The sequence below is a fragment of the Calypte anna genome, chromosome 8 (genome assembly GCF_003957555.1).
Source record: "Calypte anna isolate BGI_N300 chromosome 8, bCalAnn1_v1.p, whole genome shotgun sequence".
Classification (NCBI taxonomy): domain Eukaryota; kingdom Metazoa; phylum Chordata; class Aves; order Apodiformes; family Trochilidae; genus Calypte; species Calypte anna.
Window position 1 is genome coordinate 3,424,377 of NC_044254.1, and position 20,470 is coordinate 3,444,846.

Below are 20,470 nucleotides of genomic sequence, written 5' to 3' on the forward strand. Positions count from 1 at the left end.
GACATGTTTCTTGGTTGATCAAGGGCAAAAGAAAGAAATCTACTCTTCCCAAACTGAAAGAATACCATATTTCCTACACAGAGTCTTCTAGTGACTGCCTGGCATGCAGTAAGCAGGCCAGTTGCACAGAAGGGTATTTCCCTGTCAGAAATACTGTCTTTGATCCAGGTCTGGATTTTGTAGACTGGGGACATATTTTAAGGATATATCAGAACAAGGAGAGGATTAGTGAGAGTTTGTAGCAACTTGGATCCAACTTCACAGGAGAGAAGACAACAGGCAAATATCATGGTGACCTTTTGCTGGCCTTCCAAGAGAGGTTTGCATGAGCTGGGTGAGTAGCTAGTCCCAGAGTTTTTCCAGATATGTTGTAGAAGATGTGTTATGCTACAAATGACAGAAGAGACCCAGTATACTTGAGGGCAGGTTATCCCCTCAGTATGGAAGAGGAATTCACAGCAGGTTGACCCAAAAAAAGGGGTGTGAGCCTCACAGTAATGAGAGATTCTTCTAAGAGAGGAGATGTCCATGAAGAAGCAGCATAGGAAGACTGAGAAGAACAAGATGAAAAGAAAGAGCACTGAGTTTTTGCCTTTGTTTGGGGCTAGCCACAAGAGAGGAGGGGGAAACTTACTTTGGAACACATGCCCAGGTCTTCTTTAGCCGATAGATGGAGTTGGACTGGAGTGCTGAAATGATGGCTCTCAAGGAGGAAAAATTCTTCAGCATCCTACATTCCTGTGAAAGGAGTGGTTAGAAAAACAGGAGCATTAAATGTCAGCATTACAAAGATATTAGTGCTCTTCTGTTTGACCAGGGTCATGTGCACTACACATTCTCACTGCTAAGCAGGCAGCTGTACAAATAGTGAGCATCAAAAATACCACTTCTCTCTCCAGCCACCAAATACTTTATAGGCTTTGGCACTTGGATCTTGTTTTCCTCACTTTCATGTATTTGTGGTGATGCTGCAGTGTTACAGCTTCCAGTTCTAGTAAAAATACAAGTGGAAACAAGTCCATGAAGCCAGGCTAAAAAGCACAAATGTTACACTTCTTAATAAGCTCTTCATATTTAACAATCTCTTTCACCCTTCAGGCAAGCAAGCAGGCTTTGCCTCTTAGTATGTGGTATTTAAAATGTAAACTTTCAGTCATCTGTCAATTGAAAATAAAGACAAGAGAAGGAATAACCAGTTATTCAAGTACTTCAAACTGTTGAAGAGAAAAAACCTCCCTAGCTTTTCCAGAGTTGGGACCAAACACTGAGAGACCAGTCCAGAGACATTTCTTACGCAGCTTCTCTGTGGCAAAACCTCTGATGGTGAAGGATACTGAAGAAGTTAATTCTTAAAAAAAACAGCACAGACTTCAGGTAAATCAATGGAAGAAAGGACCAAATGGGAAAGTCTGGCCTGTGACTCTTCAAGAAATTCCTTGTAAATCTGTTGAAGGCTCAAGAACTAAAACTTGGGAAACACAGAGTAAAACTCTTGCAAGTACTCACAAGAATCTATACAGACACATTAAGGAGACAACACAATTGCACTGTCCCATGTAGGTGAGAATGTATTCAAAGTACAATTCTGCTTCTGAAATTTTTATGGGGTTGGTTAGTACCCTGATAATCCTAATTATGTAAAGGAGCAATAGACATAACTTATTTCCTGTACTGAACCTTAAAACAACCTTAGCATAAAAAAATGGTCAGCCTTTAATAGATCAGAACTCAGTTCATGAGTTGCATTGAAGTTGACTGAACAACTAAAGAAAGTGTATTAACTTCCATTTATTTTTCTAAAAAACCCAAACAAGTCCCTGTGCAACTCAGGAGGCTACTTTAACAAAGTGTGGCTTAAGATTGGCAGCAAGGGACAGATAAAGACCAAGCACAAGATCATGTGGTAGGTCACACAAGACCTGGAATGTATTTCTGCACAGTTTGGGGCCAAAAAAAGTCACGTAACAGCTGTTCCTCAGAGACTGACACATTGGAGATAAGAGATCCTTTCTTTATGTTCAACTTGAAATTCAGGCTGGGGAGAGCCTAGATTTACAGGCACATATCCTTAGCTTTTTTTTTTTTTCAAATATAACCAGAGTTTGGACTGGAAGATCCAGTTTGCAAGCAGCCTGACTTCACTGTGTGTTGCATAACTTAAAACACACTAGGAATTCAAGATTGGATTTTGTTTTCTCAGTGATTTAACTGACTGCAGACTAAACTTTATCAAGCTTTCATTTGTAAAGAAGAGGAATTTCTAAGATCACTTTGAATAACTCTGTGTCCTTCACGGGGTGAAAACTAGAAAGAATCCTGTGCAGCAGCAACTTGGATTTTTTTATTTTTCAATGAAGCCTAGTGTGGTATTAATAATTTAATTTTTACTTTTAATTCTTAAAGAAAATATTATGTGCATGAAATTGGCTACTCCTGTTTAGGAACCTTAGATCTAGATGGAGCAGAGAGGGCTGGCAGTTAGAAAAACTATTCAGCCTACCTTGTGCCAAGAAACTGGATCCAAAAGTCACAAATACAACAAACGTGAGACAGAGTTAGCTGTCAGGAATAACTGCACTTAAATGAGTGGATTATTTTCTAATTCAGGCATCTAACTGTTCAGAACACTCATTTGCATGCAGAAAGCAAGCACCTTTCTTCAGAAGAAGGCAGCTAAGTACATATGCACCTCACTGTTCTACATGTGCAATTCTTTTGTAGAGTGTGCACATGCATTTTTCATGGGCTCAGCTAAGACTGGAGTATTTAGTTATGCAAATGAACTCAGCAAAGGGAGAAACACTTAATCAGCAGAGGTGGAGAACAAAGTTCTCAATCCTGAGCCCAAGTTGGATGAGCACGGTGCCTCTCTGCTGGCCTGGGAAGAGAAGGAAGCTACTTGGTACTTGCTTGCCCAAACTGTGGACAAATTGCCCCAGAAAGGCCCTGTTAGGTGGCACACTCTGCAACTTCAACATTTGCCAACAAAAAACAAGCCTCAAACTTCCTAATCCATTTCCACGGGCTATAAAGCAGCCACTGGATGATAACAAAATCAAATGCCAAAGGAGAAGTGAGATTGCTTCCTCATACCAGGTTCCTGAACCATGCAGCTGCCAGAGCCAAGGTGCCAGGACTAAAGCTGCTGCCTCTGGAAGCACAGAAGTGAATGGTCAAGACTGGAAAACCTCTGTTTGGCTGGAGCTTTTGATCACTGTTTTTTTTGTTGCTTTTTTTTTTTTTAATAGCTCAGAAAGAATCCATGTGATTTTTACACCAGAATTTCATATGAAAACAGGTCCTTAGGAAAGTGCTTTCTGTGTTCTCTTCAAAAGAGAGATCTGTTTTACTGTGCTCTGAGGGGAGGTAAAAGGTTACAGTAAAATATTAAAGATAAAATCTATGAAATTATCAAACTAGAGTTACATAAAGCAGACATAAAACCCTTTCATACAAAGATTAAGAAATCCACCATCTGCTAGAAGACAAAGGAACTAAATCAGAGTAAAATCAGAGTAAATTGTATTGGAGAAACATGTCAGAATATAACAAAGCAGAAAGGCAAGAGGTTGAGGAGACTGACACCATATTGTAACACTGCTTATTTTTTCTGGTCACTCCTTGCATCTCTCACCCCCTGTAAACCCAGCTGGTTTCTATACCTGATATAAACCATTAATAATTCCATGGGCAACTGACTTTGCAGCCTCAAGACTTTTTCCAAACAAGAGAGTACAAATAATAATTTCATTTTTTCTATGTTAAAGAGTCTGCTGCTCCTTTGAGTTGAGTTAAGTTAGCTTTGTCTGCACTTACTCAAAACCTTGGATTAATTTTTCTTTCATACATGCACGTCTGTAAGTGCATGAGAACACAGTTGTGCTGCCATCATATCTTACTCCAACTCTCTTGGTGTTCACAGAGGCAGGAGGGGAATCACAGAGCAATTTGGGTTCAAAGGGATGTCTAAAAATCACTACTCCAACCCCACTCAACCCCTCCAACCATTCTCCATTAGATATGGTTGCTCAGAACCTCATCAAGCCTCACCTTGAGTATCTCCATCATAACTCTCCTTGACTGCACATGGATGAGCAGAGACAAAGAAGCAAAAAGCTTACCCTGACTGTGCCCACTGCCTACTCTACTGCCAGGCCTGCTCCATTTTGGTTAAATTTTCCTCTGGAAACAAGTTTAACTTTTGGATGATATCAACCACCACTCCTTGCACTGTATTTTCTTCCTAGGGAAGTGAATTGGTTGAATTTTTACCAATCTTACCATAAACATTAAATTATCAAGTCTATGCTACTCCCATTCATTAGCAATCCCAGCCCTGGGAAGAGACAACCATCAACCCCATTTCCATGGTGGGGGAGGAGCTAAGGAAAGGAAGGGGAATTCTCCATGTAGAAAGAATTAAAACTGAGATGTTCCCTGGTGCAGGATCAATGTACACAGCCCCTTTTCCCCCTCCCAATTCCATCACTCCAAGGCCCCCACACAAGAATCACTGAACAGGGTAGAGTAAATGTTTTACGTGTGCAACATGAATCCACTTCTCAATGATCTTGGATCTTTGCTGTGTTTTGAGTTCTTTGCTCTTCAGGATAGTGCTGAGAACACATTTGGTAACTGCATTGAACTGAGAGATGGTGGCTCTGACAGTAGGTACCAAGTGCTTGTTTTCTTCTTTATCCCTTCGAGACCAGATGCATCCCAAGCAGTGGTAGGGCACAACCTTCTTGAAGAGTTTCTAGAGTGAAATAGAGATAGATAAACTAGCAGAATTCTCCTCCATCTCTACAGTCCACAAGAAGAAATGCACATTTACAGAATAAATTTCATCTAGTATGGTATTAAAAGGTTTTATCTTAGCTTTAAAAAATCATTTTATAGGCTTAATGACCTAAGAAACCCTTTCAGCTAAACAGTACTGGGAAAATAAGACACATTTTTGTATCAGTTGCATAACCAAGCATTTTTTATATAGTGATATTTTGAAGGAGGCTGATACAGACAAACCAAATAGGAGCACTACAGTAAAGAGAACCTATACACATCTTTTAGGCTATTTCTTTGGTGTCAAATATTAAACTTTGCAAAGAAGGCTACACAGTGTATAGTCACAGTTTGGGTTGTTTTGTTTTTTTTCTGAAAAAGAGTTTTCAGATTGACTGAAGCACAAAGGCCAAGGAATGAAGCAAGTTTGGATAACCAAGCAGAGCTGTGTTCTGTGTCCCAACAAGAGACCTCTTCTATAACACCACAATTATATTGACATAACTTAAAAAAACAAACAAACAAAAACCATTTGAGAGGCCCAACACTGTTTTCCCTCACAGTTCAACTGGTATCTGTACTCTACATACTGCATCCATGTATGTCAGCTGCTCTGCCACAAGGTCTTCTTGAAAAAAAGAAAAGGCTTCTGGACTGCTGATCTCCAGCTCCTCTTCATCATCTAGGTTACAGGGGGAAGTATAATGGAACCCATCTGTTCAGGATGGAAAACTCAATTTAGTAAAGGTTTACAGCAAGCAATGAATCAAAACAGGTGCTTATTTTAAGATGTCACTTTAGGTATTCCAGCAGCATGTCCAGAGGGTCCTGCCTGATGCAAAGGCCCCACTGTGAAAAAGATCATGAGCAGAAAAAATTGGTAAAGAAAAGGTGGAAGAAGAAACTGAGAGAATCGTGCTGTTCAGGGTCTCTTAGATAAGTAATGGTTTAACCCACTCATTAACAATTCTGAAAGAAAACCCAACAGCAACAACTAAAATTTCCACATTAACATTTCATTTTGTTAATTTACTTTTTAGTCTTCATGCATTTTATAATCTGAAACAAAATATCAAACTGCAAAGCAACCAGACTGCAGTTATATCCCCACAATATTGCATTAGGAGTGCTCTTACATCCAGATTTCATCACCCATGTGTGGAAATAAAGGAGATACTGTATTTTTCTTAGCACCCTTTGTGCCTTCACAGAGCTACATGGGCTATATTAAAGGGACTTTTTCCCAGCATCCCTAACTTTCCCCTTCTGGGAGTTTTTTCCAGAGAAGGGAATACATTAATGAGGTGAGAGAGGAGAACTGCCCTCATCAAGGGACCCCCCAGCAGTGCCAAAAGGAAGGGATTTCACAAATGGTTCCATGTAATCTTTTGAGTCCCACAGGTTAGGAACAAAGCCACATTAAAACACAAAGACATGGCCCTTGTTTCCCATGGTGGAGAAAGTCAAATCCCTGAAAAGAAATCCTCTTCCTAATCCCTTTTGGCTGTAAGGTGACTAACTCCAAAGGAGGGAAAAAATGAGTTGTTAAAGACTAACAACAGAAGTACTGAGTTAGTGAGAGTTCATTAACAAAACCAGCAGCCCATGGCAGGGTATGTTATGCAATATTTCATATCCAACTAAAGCAGAACAGACATGAAAGCAACAAGAGCAGATAACGTGGTACTTCACTATCATTTTTCAAAATACTTCAGTATTCCTTTCTTCATTAATTAGCAAAATCTAATCATCTGTGTAAGCAGCTGCTATTTTGATGTACCAAGTCATAACTACAGGCTGTACCTGATTTCCATCTTGTACCTCCCAGTTGCACAATTTATTAACACAGCTAAATGTGAGAAATTAAATCCTCTGTTCCAGCATTACTTTTCTGTGGCTGTTTTTGTAACAATGCACATAATTAAATAGGATTCTATTGAACAAAAGTCACACTTTTTTTCTCTCTCTTTTTGGTTAAGTAACTCCTAATTTGCCTTTCACCTCCTGACTGAACTGAAAATCCTCATCAGTGAGTTGCAAGCACACTCAAAGCCTCACAGAGCCCTTAAAATCAGGTCCTAGAGTGCAAGGCAAGATTTTCCTTTCCTTTTTTCATGCATCTTTTGCCCCATTCAGAGAAGTAGAAAAAGAAAACCTCCTTTCTCATCTTCATAAATGTGTAAGCAGCAGCCTTCTCCCTGCTCCCTAAGAGGCTGGAATCTCCTTGTACTCAAGTACCACATCATTTTCACCTCACTCTGACACATTTAGCCCTCTCAAAGCCCAGCTGCCTTCTTGACTTCGTTGAGAGCAACCATGTGCCCCTTCTGAATTTGCAGTCCCTGACTTACCTTGCTTTATATTGCTCAAGCTGAAAGAATCAAGGCCAGGAACAGTTTTATTCCTTCTGTATCTGGCACTGCAATCTAATCTCCAGGCATGGCTGATGGCAGCACAGAATGGATGTTTGATTACACAAATCAGACTGTAGGATTAGGACCACAGTTTGTAAAATCAGAGCACAATGTGTATTAGAGTAACAGTTATCAGCAAGATTGGGTTGCAGGGAACACATTTAGAGTTTTGAAGGAAACCTCTGAAATGAACAAAGTTCTGGTAAAGTGACAACTCTAAAACCCTTCTCTGCAGACCCCACAGCTTAACTGATTTCTCCTCCTCTCTTCTGCCACAATTTGAAAAATGTTTTCATTCAAACTGACTTATCTATAACTCAGAAAATTATCTTTTTAATTGTTATTTAAGGAAAGAAATGCAAAAGCAGGGCTGATGGGCTGATGGAAACTTCTGCTGGCACTGAACAACACAAGTACCCAAGTACAGTTCTTGTGAGCTTTCTCTGACCTGTCAGAACCAAGCCCAGGAAGGGACACCAGCAGGCACATACAGTAATCCTGGTCACTACCTGTCTTAAGTAAGGAAAAAGCAAAGGGGAACTCTTCTTTTATGTGTTAGTGAGCCAATCAATTTGACATTTCACACTATTGTGCACTGACATGGTATTTTTGGAATACCCAGCAGACATGATTTTTATGGGATGAAATGTTTGGGTTTTTTCTGTTGCTTCCTTTATGACATCAATTATTCTCTCTCACCACTCTACCCAAACTGGAAGCTGATTCCAGTTCTCATTCACACACTTCATGAGTTCCCAGGACTTTTCAGCTTATGCCACAGGGAGCTTTCTGACCAGGATAAGGGTGCATGTCAGGTTTGACACTGCACACAGCGTATTTGTGTTACTACAGTTCCCTATTGTTTCAGTAGATTGTGACCTCCAGTAACCTGAGTTTTTCCTCTGTCCTTGGATACCAGCAGCCAGCCACTCAAATAGGAAAAAACAGCCACAGACACTTCCTTTGACATAATGAACTGGGAAGAAAAGCTTAATGACAAAAAGGCTTGTGACTCAAGCTGTATTTTGTCACAGCTCTGTATTTTTCTTTTTGGATGCTTTGAGCTTTTCTTGGGAGGAGGAAGGGATGAAACATGACCAGCTAATAAGCAGCTGTGTGTTTTAACTTAATGGCATGGGAATTGTGATGACAATTAACCACTTAGCTGCTGCACCAATCTCCAGTTAAACATTAGAGAACTGCTAGATTTCCCAGTTCACTCCAAAATGCACAGGTATAGCTCTTACCATACCATTATTTCATTTTATACAGAACCTGCAGCCTCATAAAGAGATTTTAAAAGAAAAGAAACAAAACAGGTGAGCCCCACAATATTGTCCACTAGCCTGAAGTTCACATAAATCTTTGTGGTCTCATGTAGCCTGGGAGAACAGAAAGACAGAAGGAAAATGTAACTTACTGTCATTTTCCACTTCTTGGTTCTGGAACTGCTCCAAGAGGTTCTGTGCCCTCCTCTCCAGGTCAGAGCCAGGCATGTTCATTTGCAGGTAATGCAGCAGCTTCAGCAAACATGGGTAGTCAGGGGGCTCTCTGAAATCCTCAGAGCACTGATCAAGCCAAGCTCGTAAGATTGATGCAATGGCACTAAGAGCAAAGACACAGAGCACACATACAGCATGGGTTGATGCAAGCACCTGTATCTGCATCTCATTTAACATCTAAAACACTGAGATATTCCTATCCCATGTGAAGGCAGTGTGAAGACTTTTTTTGAGCAAGGAATTTTATTTGTTCTTTTCATGCACAGAATCAATATTATTAAGATATCACTCAGATTTTGCCAGGGCCTTCAGTGGGGTTGCTCCCAATTTGCACTCCCACAAGTGAAATCTCAACAAGGAACTCCAAAGTAAATCCAGAAAAGTCTCATATCAGAACTGTGTACAAATCCTGATTGTTCTGCAGGCAGGGAAACCACAACAATATCTGACAGTGGCATTTAAAACCTAAAACATTAGTTAAGAAAGGGTAAAGATAGTTTAGTCCACTCAGAATGTCTCAGAAGTTGAAGATTTAGCAGATTTTCAGACAGATCCAGTCTCCCCAGAGCAGGGCAAAGAGTTCACAGCCATTAGAGACAGTGATTTTTGCCAGCAAAATCATTTCAGTGAAGAGGGAAGAGGAAAAAGAAAAAAGGTACAAGAATCCCTACTGACCTCCTGTCACCTGAGGGGTTAATGGGTGTGTGAGGAGGGAAGCTTGCTGAAAACAGGCTGGAGAATTGCCCATATCTTGCAGTAGCTTTACATTTGCTGCCCTTGAGAAGGAACTCCCTGCACTTGACAGAGCCAGAGCTCAGACAGGAACAAAACATCACAGGCTACATTTTTCAGGGATGGATTATGAGCTATAAATTCTTCCTTTCCTGTCTGTAAGAAAAAGCTTCTTGATGTCTAACTCCTGTCATGCCACCCACAGACTCTGGGCTCTGGCCAGCAGTGCTTTCCAGTTCCACATGTATCAGAAAACCCCCTCATTATTTCCATACCAATTTTGCTTGAAGCCCCCCTTGTAAAGTTTCAGTGTCCAAAATCTATCTAGTGTTAGGTGAAAGAAGCATACCTGATTCTGTCATTTACAAACTGGGAACACAGAGCTCTTCATCCACTCACGTTTGCTCATGAGCTACCAGAAATCATGATGAGGCTGTGGCAGCTCCAACTCTCACATCTCTGCTACCAAAGAGGTGGAGAATGAAGCTCTCATGTCACAGAGCCACTAATGATTCAATAGGTTACATGGACATTCTGCACAGCTAAGAAGCCAGATGTAACAGCAGTCCTGAAGAGGTCTGAATAGGAATTAAAGAAAACATTTCTTGCCAAAAAGGCAAAAGCACTGTTTTCTTTCCCACCACAGTTCTTTCTGAAGAATGAGTAGAATGGAATCTCCACAATTAAAGAGAAAAAAGGAGAGCCTTAGTTGCAAAAGGAGATTAGTGACTGATTTCTGATGAAATCACACAGGAACATGCACAAAATTATCTTTAATTTGCCAAACACCTAAGATACTGAAGACCAGCAATGAAATTATCTTTACAGAGTGCTAGTCCCTTTCCTCCTCTTCCCATACAATAACTTCCAGGCTTTCTCACACAGGTTAAATTAAATCAGTAGGATTTTCTCTGTTTTGCCTGTTAAATAACAACATGGGCAGTTAAATCTCAGCTTTGAATAAAAGGTTGATGTAAGGGTAGTTTCTCACACCCCATCTGCTTATAAATAATGTGCTGCTCCTCTTTTGACTTCAGAACTGTTTGACCAGCATATGGGGGGGCTTTCACTGGGATGTGTGGAAAACCACTAAGGGAAGAGCTCTGCTATCTGTTCTTTGTTTTAACTGAGATGCCAGTAATTCTTTTTCTTTGCTCTTCTAATTATTCTTCTTTTTGCTTGGTCCAGACCATTTTCATAACTCTCACACTCTTCCCTTATCCTGCCCTGTGTTTGACTCCACTTCTCATGTAACCACATTGGTCTCTGCTGTTGTTTTAGCTTCATTGCCTTTACTGGAATGAATTGCTCTCCCAGTTGCATCTTAACTGCTTCCTACCATGGATTTCCCAGGCATTAGAAACCTTCCTGCCAATTTTCCTTCCTTTCCTTTTTCCTTTGGTTTCTCTTCCCCTGGAGTCCAATGTTTCAGGACTACTTTTATTCCTGCAGAATTATGCACACTGTTTTCTAACTGCTAACTTCAGCAGGAAACAAAAACCAAGTTTTCTGCCAGGAAGGTCTCAAGGTACAAGAAGCCATGGGACAGTGTTTATCACTTAGAGAAACTTCAAATGCTGCACTATTACACTGAAGGTTCCAGTAGCTGCTATTTTAACACACAAGAAGGGTAAACATGCAAGAGGTGATGTGGTAACTCAACAGTTTCTTAATTTTCTTTATTTAAACTGTTTTACCCAATTGCTGTGGAATGAAACAAGGAGATTTCAGCTAAGCTTCCAGCTGCTTTGTCTGTGGTTTCCAATGATGCTGCATTCCAAGTTTGAATAATAAATAAATGCCACATTTTGATAATAAAGCTGAAGAACACAAGAAAAGCCCCCAGCATCTTGATTCATTTCTGTGGCCTGTCATTCATCTGAGGAAGAGCACCACAAACCTTCTGCCAATCAGCAAACCAAAGACAGTAGCAGAAGGAAACCACAAACTCATACTCCAAGAGTCCTTCAGAGGACTTTCACTGTTATTTCAGATTTAAATCCTCAGGACTCAGCCATAGCAGTGCTTGTGACTACAAAAAAGGAGAATTTGAGGGATTAAAGCTACTTTACTTTTTGTACTACATAAACTTTCTGCTTTTCTTTCAGCTGGTTCAACTCCTGTAAGAATTTTTTTTTTTCAGTTTTACAGCAATGAGGAAGGATGCAAGTATACAATGTAGACAGGAAAAAAACCCACTCATACTGCAAACAGGAGACCAGTTTCCCAGTTCCACTTCTCTTTAGAAATTCCATTTCTCTTAGAAATATAAACTAAATGGGGATTTAGAAAAGCTCCTAAACTTCCTTTGGTTTCATCAGGAGAGATGTAAATAAATAGATCTGAACATGGCTCACTGTTCAGGGCACAGCACTTCCTTTGCCTTTGCCCTGGCTGAGGAGTCTCTTAGTAGCTACAAGCACAAGTTATTTCTATAAATAACTTGTAAATAATAAACTTGTATAATAATAAATAATAATATATAATAATACAATAAAATAAACAACAACAACAACTTCTATAATAAAGAGGAGACAGCACACTTTTTTCTCTCCCCTTTATATTTACTAACATGCCCACAGGGTGTCTTTGAAGAAAACACAAAGTTAAGACTTCTGGAAAGCAAGCAAACAAAAAGTTGTGGTCCAAGTCCATGGACAAATATAGCAACACTGTCTGCCTCCTGGAAAACCTCTCCCCCAGGTAACTTCAGGTTCATACTACTCTGTTTTTGAGCAAGGTTTTAAAGTAACCAGATGCAGTTCACATTAAACTGGTCTTCCCTGAATGTAAACACTGCAGGAAGCCTGACTGCCAGTCTGGACATTTTTCTGGGTGTGCTGACTTCTGGGAACTTCACTGACAGAGACTTTTAAAGCTTGTTTTTATGCATGCACCTTTTATCCATGAGAGGTGACGTGCTGCATCAGCTCTCCAGGTCCTGTGCACCCAGCAATGGCCTCAGCACTGCTTCAGCTCCTCACACTACTCAGAGGCACCTTAGCATCCAGGGAAGCCATTTAACCTCCAGAAGGTACAAGCAGATAGAGTATTTTATACTGTGAAGTATAAAGTCAAGTTATTTCTCTGTCCTCAAGCAGCTCTAGGCATGTCTTTCATGTTTTGCCTCCTGGGAAAAAGGCATTTTGCTCCTTTAATACATCACCTCTAAATACACTCAGTTGGTGGTTTGGGTATAGCTGTCTGCCCCCAGGGGACTGCCCAAAAATCAAAATAAACACCATCATTCAGTACTGGCATGGAAATAGGGCACAACTGAGCTCAGAGATCATCCTGCATAGAAAACAACCTTTTACCAGTCAGTTAAAAGTTAACTGAGGAACTCACCCACTCTGAATAAAGATCAGAGCAATAAGATCATATCACCAAGAGCATTGTTCCCAACTATCTTGTAGGCAATAAACACCATGTCAGGAGGACTGAACTCCCCAAACAGCATTAGTTGCTGGATTGCTGACCCCCTTTCCACAATATCTGAAGTGCTTTAGATCTCTTGGATGTAACTGTGTCATTCACATTTCCCATGGCTCCTGTCTGGGAGTGTGTGTAGAGTTCTCTTATTAGACTTAATCAAAAGAAAGTACTTCATTTCTTTTTGCTCTACTTTCTTTCCCTATTTGCTTTTTGTCAGGTGTACTAAAGCACACATTTGAATCTATAACCTCACTTAAACCCAAAACTGATTGAATTATAACACAAATTCTCATGTGTCTTAACATAAGGACCTCTCTTTAATTCCTAATGTGGCTGATCATGCTTATAATTTGTGTTTAATGTATAAATAGTTTTATTCTGAATTGTTGCATGGCTTGGTGTGAAGGCTACTCTTTTCTTTTTGAATGTCAACAGAAGTCCCAAGCTAAAAGTCATGCAGTGGACACAGAGAGAACTCCAAAGACAACAATGACCTCACTAAGATGACAAGATGGCTGTCACACCTCAACACAAAAATATGTAGAACTCAGAATCTTGTTTATGTGACACAAGGAAAAGCAAAAAACAAAAATAAACTTACAGGAAGAGACTGAGGGTCAAGTAAGTTATTCATTACAACTCTTATCAGACAAGGGGCATGGAATCACAGTCCTGGAAGCACAGGCTGAAGTCCATCTAACTCAGATGCTTAACTGGATTAACTGGCCTTTGCTGAACTTTATTCTTCTGTTACTTGCTATAATGAACTTTCTGGTTGACTGAAAGTAGGAAGAATTGTGGGAAGAAGGGTACTGAACATGAAAATTAAATACTAAAAAAAAAAAAAAGTCATATGCATGGTAGGGTTTTTAAGCTCACAAAACCTTCAACAACATTCAGAGCTTACTCTGAACTCTGAGGTCCAACTCTGAGGTTGTTTTGTTTGAACAAAATTATAGTAACTTTGTTCAAACTGTGTATTACTGATTGCAGTTTTAAGGAAAACTACAATAATAATAAAAAACCCAATCAACAAAAGCAACAAAATTTAAGTAATCAACAAAATTTTGGCCTAGATGTGTTCATCTTATGTTTAATTCTGAGACAATTTCCCTGACAGAAAGATCTCTTTATATTATGGGATATATTACAAGAGTTGATATTTTCATCTTTTTGCTTGATGTCTAAGCAAATTATCAGTGCTGTGGATTTGCAGAGGAAACAACAGCAACATTGCCCAAATCCTCTCCCAGAACCAAACCTGACTTGCTGTACAGTACAAAACCACACTTACATCCTGAGTACTGCTTTGGATTCAGAGGAATTCTGGTTTTCAACTGTGCCACAGGTTAAGGTCTCGAGGTTTCCATACCTGAAAAAGGAGATGGTTGGTTAGAGGAACCTCTGCTGAATAATAATTAAGAAAAAAAAAAACCAACAGCATAATTAATGTACAATGATCACAACTAAAAAGTGATTCTAGCTCAGACTACTAATATGGAATCTAACATTAGGTGAAATTAAGGAGCTTGAAGATTACTTCATTTAGGAGGAAAAAAATGCTATATAAAGAGCCAGTATTTTCCAACTTAATTTGTTAGTTTATGTCAAACAACCTGAACACAGAAAGAGTCAACCAAACCGATTTCTTAGCTTACAGCTCCAGTTTTTACTGCCTGTTTTCACTCCATCCTTCCCCAGAGCAACATTCCAGTGTGCAATGAGGCTGTAAAGCAACCACTTTTTCCAGTACAGCTTCTGTTTCTCTAGTACCTGTCATTCCTCCAACTCTGATTTCACTGGGGATTTTCTAGGTGGCAAGAGCCCACTTGTGCCAAAACTGACAGAGCTGTCAGGAGTGGGAATGGTTCACAGTGATGGGAAAGAAGAGACTGGAAAAGAGAGAAAGAGACTGGATGGGAAAGACACACTGGAAAAGAAGAGACCATGGACACAACTCCAACAGGAGGAAAATCTCTTACCTACACAGGCAGCACTAGTGCCTTGCAGGCAGGATTATGGACTCTTTCCCAGAAGGAGTGCTTATTATTTCAGATATACAGCTCCAAAAAGGATCTGATAGATCCTTTCATGAAGGCAGCCAATGACAGTACAGAATAAGGCAAGCTAGTTTTTGCTTGATTAGTTGTGAGGCACCTGCAATTAATGGGATTAGTTGGAACAAGTGCATCTTTAAATGTCTGCACTACAACATCCCAGGAGCATCAAACAGAGAAAACAGAATGGCTGTCAGTTTTTGTCCAGAAGGTTCATGTCAGAACAGTAAAAAAATACATCCAAAATGTTTCATAGGATAAAAATAAGAGGTGGAAGCTTTATGCTCCTCTGAAGTATCATAAAGCTTTGTATGTAAGGATCTCAGACCTGTACAGAAAATCAATTGGTGTAACTGAATGCAAGCTCCCTCTCACCAGCAGATCTGCTTGACTGTAAAGAAAATGTTTGAGCAACACCATCCACTACTTTCACAATAATATTCTGCCCTACCATGGCTCACAACCTCAGAATTCCACAATACTTTAAAAGAATAACTTCATTTTCAGCAACTTTATTGACAAGAGCTTAGCACTGAACAATCCCACTGTGGGTGGGGAAGCTGAGACAGAGTGATGAGGGTTCATGTCCATACTGCAAAATAAATCCAAACTCATAAATGCAAACAAGTCATCCCTCTGATAAGGGCAGAGCAGCCAGTGTCCTAAGGACATCAGTTTGGGTTCACTTAGCCTTGGGGGTACTGCCCTAAGACCACTTATATTATCTGAAAATGCTCATTTAAATACAGATCTTGCACCTCCAATTACACTGCAGGTAGACATAACAAAAAGATTATTTGCTCCAGTTGTTAGGGCATATTTGTGTCAAGCTGAGAGCAAAATCATGACTGCTTGACCCTAGTAACTTAGTCTGACCAAAACACTGTCATTCATCCTGACTTCCCACATAAGTGATGAAGAATTCAGGAATCTCAGCATTTTTTCTGCCCACAAAAGAAAAAAAAAAAAGATTAAAAGGCTTAACAAATGCATAAAAAACTGCAACCATGTTTTAAAGGGCTCAAATCCTTCTCAGTCATCCTGAAACAATCCTACTGGTCGAGTAAAACAGCAGAAGTATGACAATACTTCTTGTTTTAAGGGCTTCTTCAAACAGAAAGGGTCCTTAGAGACTGAGGTATGTACAAGATAACCCATTTTGCTCTTGTGATTTCACAGAGCTAATCTGAACATGGAAAGAAAAATATGCATGGCTAAGCTGACACTGAGGTAAGAATGCACTTCTGAACACACTGAATAACACCTCAGTGCCTTAGTGGTCACGTTCCAACAGGAGCACCCTCAGAGGAACCACTGCTTGGCACAAGAATTTAATCTTATTCTGAAATTTTGTGGCTCATCAGTGGTCTCCATGCTTCCTCTCCATTCTCCCAAGCAATTTCTCATCTTGCTCATGCTCCCTCTGTTGGGATCAGCACTACCAAAGCTGTAAAATTTATTAGATACTTTCCTTCTGACACTTGGCTGTGCCTGAATTCACCATCTAATCCTACCAGGCCTCTCTCAGCTTTCAGTCACACCATAAATGCTCATTATCAATGTTTACAATTCAAAGTGAAGGCAATTAAATATTTGATAGACTTCCCACTGCTTTACAGCAAGGATGGAACACATCTGAAGAGCCTGAAGAACAATCCTTCCAACACTTTGCTGAGCTGAAGTGTAAAGTTGAACCTGTTCTTATTGGATTTAACTCTATCAGTTAACTGCTAGGTAAAACTATGTCCTAGCCAACACAGAGAAGACATTTTTCCCCCTGCTGGGAGGAACATGCAGAGAAAGCTCCTGTTTTTTGTAATAATTCCATTTTCATATCCATTTTTCAAATGGATAGAACAAAATGTACTGAGCTGATACAGTGTTGGTGTCCTTGTCTTGTATGAAATCCATCCATGTATTTGCAGCACCTTGGGCACTTGCATTTAAATCCCACTAGAGAGACCCATGTTGATTATTATAATATAAAACAGTAATAAAGAGCTGGCAAAACTAAGTTTATAAAGCTTTGTTGTATCACCAGATGTAAAGCTCAGCTTAGCTCTCAACACAAGAGGTGACCAACAGGTCATTAAATAGGGGTTAGGAGGAGTTAATGATATATCTGACTTCTCCTGCTCTGTTCTCACCAGCTCTGGGACAAAGAGCCATTCACTGCTCAGCTCTGTATGAATGCTTTGCATACAAAAAGAGACATGGGAAACAAAAGGATCCTGCAGCCCACAGAACTTGTCAGCCTTGCCTGGCTTTTGGAAACTTAAAATCCACTAAAAGGGACTGACTAAGTAAATGGGACCAGAATGCAGTGGGTTTAAGGTTAAATACTGAAATATTAGAGTAGAAAATGTACCACTGCATCTCTTAAGAGGGAGGAAAATACTCTATGAATCATTCAGAAATAATTACAAAAGGCAGTTCTATGCAAAGCCCCAAGCAAAAACCTAAGTGAGGCTTATAAGCATAAAAGCAAGAGACTGGAAGCACAGCCACTCAACAAGAACTGAAAGGTGTTTTGAGTCAGACACACATAACAGTATGGGAATGAAGTTTGTTTTTAGTGGAGTAAACAAACCACCTGATGTAAAGGGAAACAACAGGAGCAAGAGTAGATGCTACAGCAACAACTAAATAAATCTGCTGTCCTTAAAGCACAGACAGCTATGAAGGACCTGTCCCTTCAATGTCCCCTCTCTGCTTTTATTTCTTCTCCATGTACCCAGTATCAAGCTATTTCCCAGCAGAAGGAATGAGCTGAAAATGTAAAACTGATTTGTTATTTTTTGGCATTATCCAGCTCTGTCTCTCCCTTCAAACAGTATCCATTTCCTTCTCTCCAAACTCCTTGAGACAGAGACTCATTGCTGATTCATATGTGACTGTGCCAAGTACAGCCTGGCCCTACTTTTAAGCACCATGGCAAGGACCACAATTACCATGACAAAATAAAATACATGTGAGGGGCTCATCTAAGCAGCTTTGGCTTCCCTCACACTGGTGAGTGATTCATTCCACAGCACATCCACAGACACTGGGGATACCAAAGGATCCCTGTGGAACATCATGCTGCATCCTCACACCTGGGGGCAGGGGGAGCTGATCTCATTGCTTCTCCAGGAATTGCCCTCCAGAGTTTTCACATGAAAAAAAAATAGTTTTTTTTCTTTTAAATCTCCCTATCCACTCCTACCAAACAAAGAGAAAATATCAGTACATTTAACACTAAAGACTTGGCAAGTTTTCAGAGTTGGCTGTTACACTGAGATGCCAAATAAATGCTTAAAGGGATGTGGATGTCCAATTACTCTTAAATAGCTTTGAAAATATGTCATCCCCCTAACTTTCCAACATATCAGCTTGTGCTCAAGTTTTTTATTAGCTTGACTTCTACTTTATGCTGAAGGAAAACCTTATAAAGGACTGAACCCAACCAAAAGAACAAATAGTCTCAAACTCAATAAAAAGCAAAAGCTTAATTAGAAGTGTGGTGGGGAAAACACCCAAAAAACCCCAACCCAAACCAAAAACAAACTAAAGCTTTCTTTGACAGAATAAATGTTTCATGTCCTAAATTCAGTTAACGCTGAGGAAATCATGATTGTTCCCCTAACAACAATCCTGCCCTGCCACCAAAACCAAGAAACAGGCTTCAAACTCTTCACGTGAAACTTAAACTGACAACTGATGCCAAAATCTTTCCTGCCTTTTTAAGAGACTGCCCTTTTCATTACTTCTTTACTCCACTGGAAAACAAAATACAAGTACTCCCAAAACACAAATTATGTGCTGACACCCCCTTTACTCTCTGCACTGTTATTAACAAGTACCACAAACAAGAAAGTTGCAAAAATGCAGGCTCTTTGCTATTTATTCCACACTAATGCAGAGATGAAAATTAAGCTGTTTAGATTCAACTACAATCCATTTCTTTTTCTATTTTTCCTTATAACATCTGCTTTTCTTCACAAGTCTATATTTCACAGCTGCATAAATCAACTTTCATACCTTTAATTTCATTTATGTTTTGTTCCAAACCATAAAATTCTAGATTATCCATATCAGAAAAGCTAAGAGAAAAACCCATGGATTCTTAAGCTCTAGAATCCTAAGATTTGTGAGAGGGGAAGGAAGTGGTAACCTAGGATTTACTGTGGATTCTCTCATTTATTATAAAAGGCTGGGGATAATGTTGACACAGTCAGGCAGCCTACATGCCCTTTTTCTGAAGGAGATGCTGTAACTCACTCTGAGAAAAATAATAAAAGAATTGAGCTCAGAAAAGAAAGTTCTGTTCTATGGAGGCTTTCTCCTTGTGCTTTCTTGTCCTCTTCTGACACTTCCACTTCTTTAAACAGCATCAGAGGAGGCTGGCAGGGCCAGCTTCATGTATGCCCCTCAATTGCTGCTCCTCAGAACAGCCCTACAACCCAAACCCACTTGAGACACTGCTGAAAATATCATGCAGGATTATTTGTGGAAAATGGCAGTGCCTGAACTTCCCTTATTGCCTTCCTGCCTTCATCTAACCACTTAAAGCAGGGCTTCATGCCAGCACCCTCAATCTCTTCAAGACCACAAGGACCCAGCAGTGTAAAAGTCAAAGATCTTGCAGTGAATTACAAGCACATCATCTTTAGAAGAGGACACCTCTTTTCCTGTTCAGTCCTGCTTGAATGTTCAAATGAAATCCATTATAAATGTTTATACACGTTTCAAAGCTGAGCTTGATTCATTTTCCAGTCAAGGCTGGGTTTCTCTCTGACACACTTATAAGAAAATGTAAGAAAACTTCATAGGGCTTACCACCCCTTTTGTGGTGCAATACAATTGCAATATTACAGATTTAATTCCCAGCTATGAAAATATTAAGAACTTAATTGCAGCCTGAACTGAGCTAAAGAGCACCAGCTACACTATTTAAAGAAATGTTTACTGCACACAGCTGGCATCTTCATAGGAGCCCCAAAAGTTTAGATGTTTCATGACCAAGGATTCTCAGAGAATTAGTAACTCTTCCTTCAAGCTGTTTTAAAAGCCTACAATTAATACCTACATGAAAATAAAAAAAAACAGCAGTAGAAACTAAAGGCAATGATGATGAACTTAATTAAGATGTTGAGTTCTTCCCCCTCTCAAATTCTAGATCTGATTTTACAATTTCCATGTTTCATTAATTTGGTATATTTCTGGTTTTAGGCTGCTATGATTCTTTTGCTAGGGGAACACATGGGAAGAAAAGAGAATGGTTATCTAGAGGATTCTACAAACTTCAGTGCAAAAGCAAGATTCCCAGAAGACTTCATCATCCTTGTAACAGTGCAGCCTAACAGGGTCTGAACATCTTACCTGCCAACCACAAAACAATCAGAAGCAGAACAAGGCTACCTGAGTGCTGTTTCAGTGGATCACAGTCTCAAGAGGGACATTTATTTATTTGCATGACTGAAGTACCTCAGTAAGAGAGAAATTAAGTATAGAAACCAGTAAATATCAAAACTATGTTGCATGTGTGGGACACAAAAAGCTGCTCTCT

General features: G+C 39.8%; 1 protein-coding gene across 2 annotated transcripts in view; it reads right to left on the reverse strand.

The window, feature by feature from the left end:
* RGL1 (ral guanine nucleotide dissociation stimulator like 1) overlaps positions 1–20,470 on the reverse strand; it is a 54,713-nt gene that overhangs the window by 16,590 nt on the left and 17,653 nt on the right. For both annotated transcript variants that reach the window (XM_030455271.1, XM_008494874.2), the window contains 5 exons: positions 14,160–14,237; positions 8,617–8,801; positions 5,373–5,497; positions 4,541–4,756; positions 635–738 (listed from right to left, as the gene is read on the reverse strand). In XM_030455271.1, the coding sequence (XP_030311131.1) occupies positions 635–738; positions 4,541–4,756; positions 5,373–5,497; positions 8,617–8,801; positions 14,160–14,237 (708 nt within the window). The remainder of the gene's footprint in view (positions 1–634; positions 739–4,540; positions 4,757–5,372; positions 5,498–8,616; positions 8,802–14,159; positions 14,238–20,470) is intronic.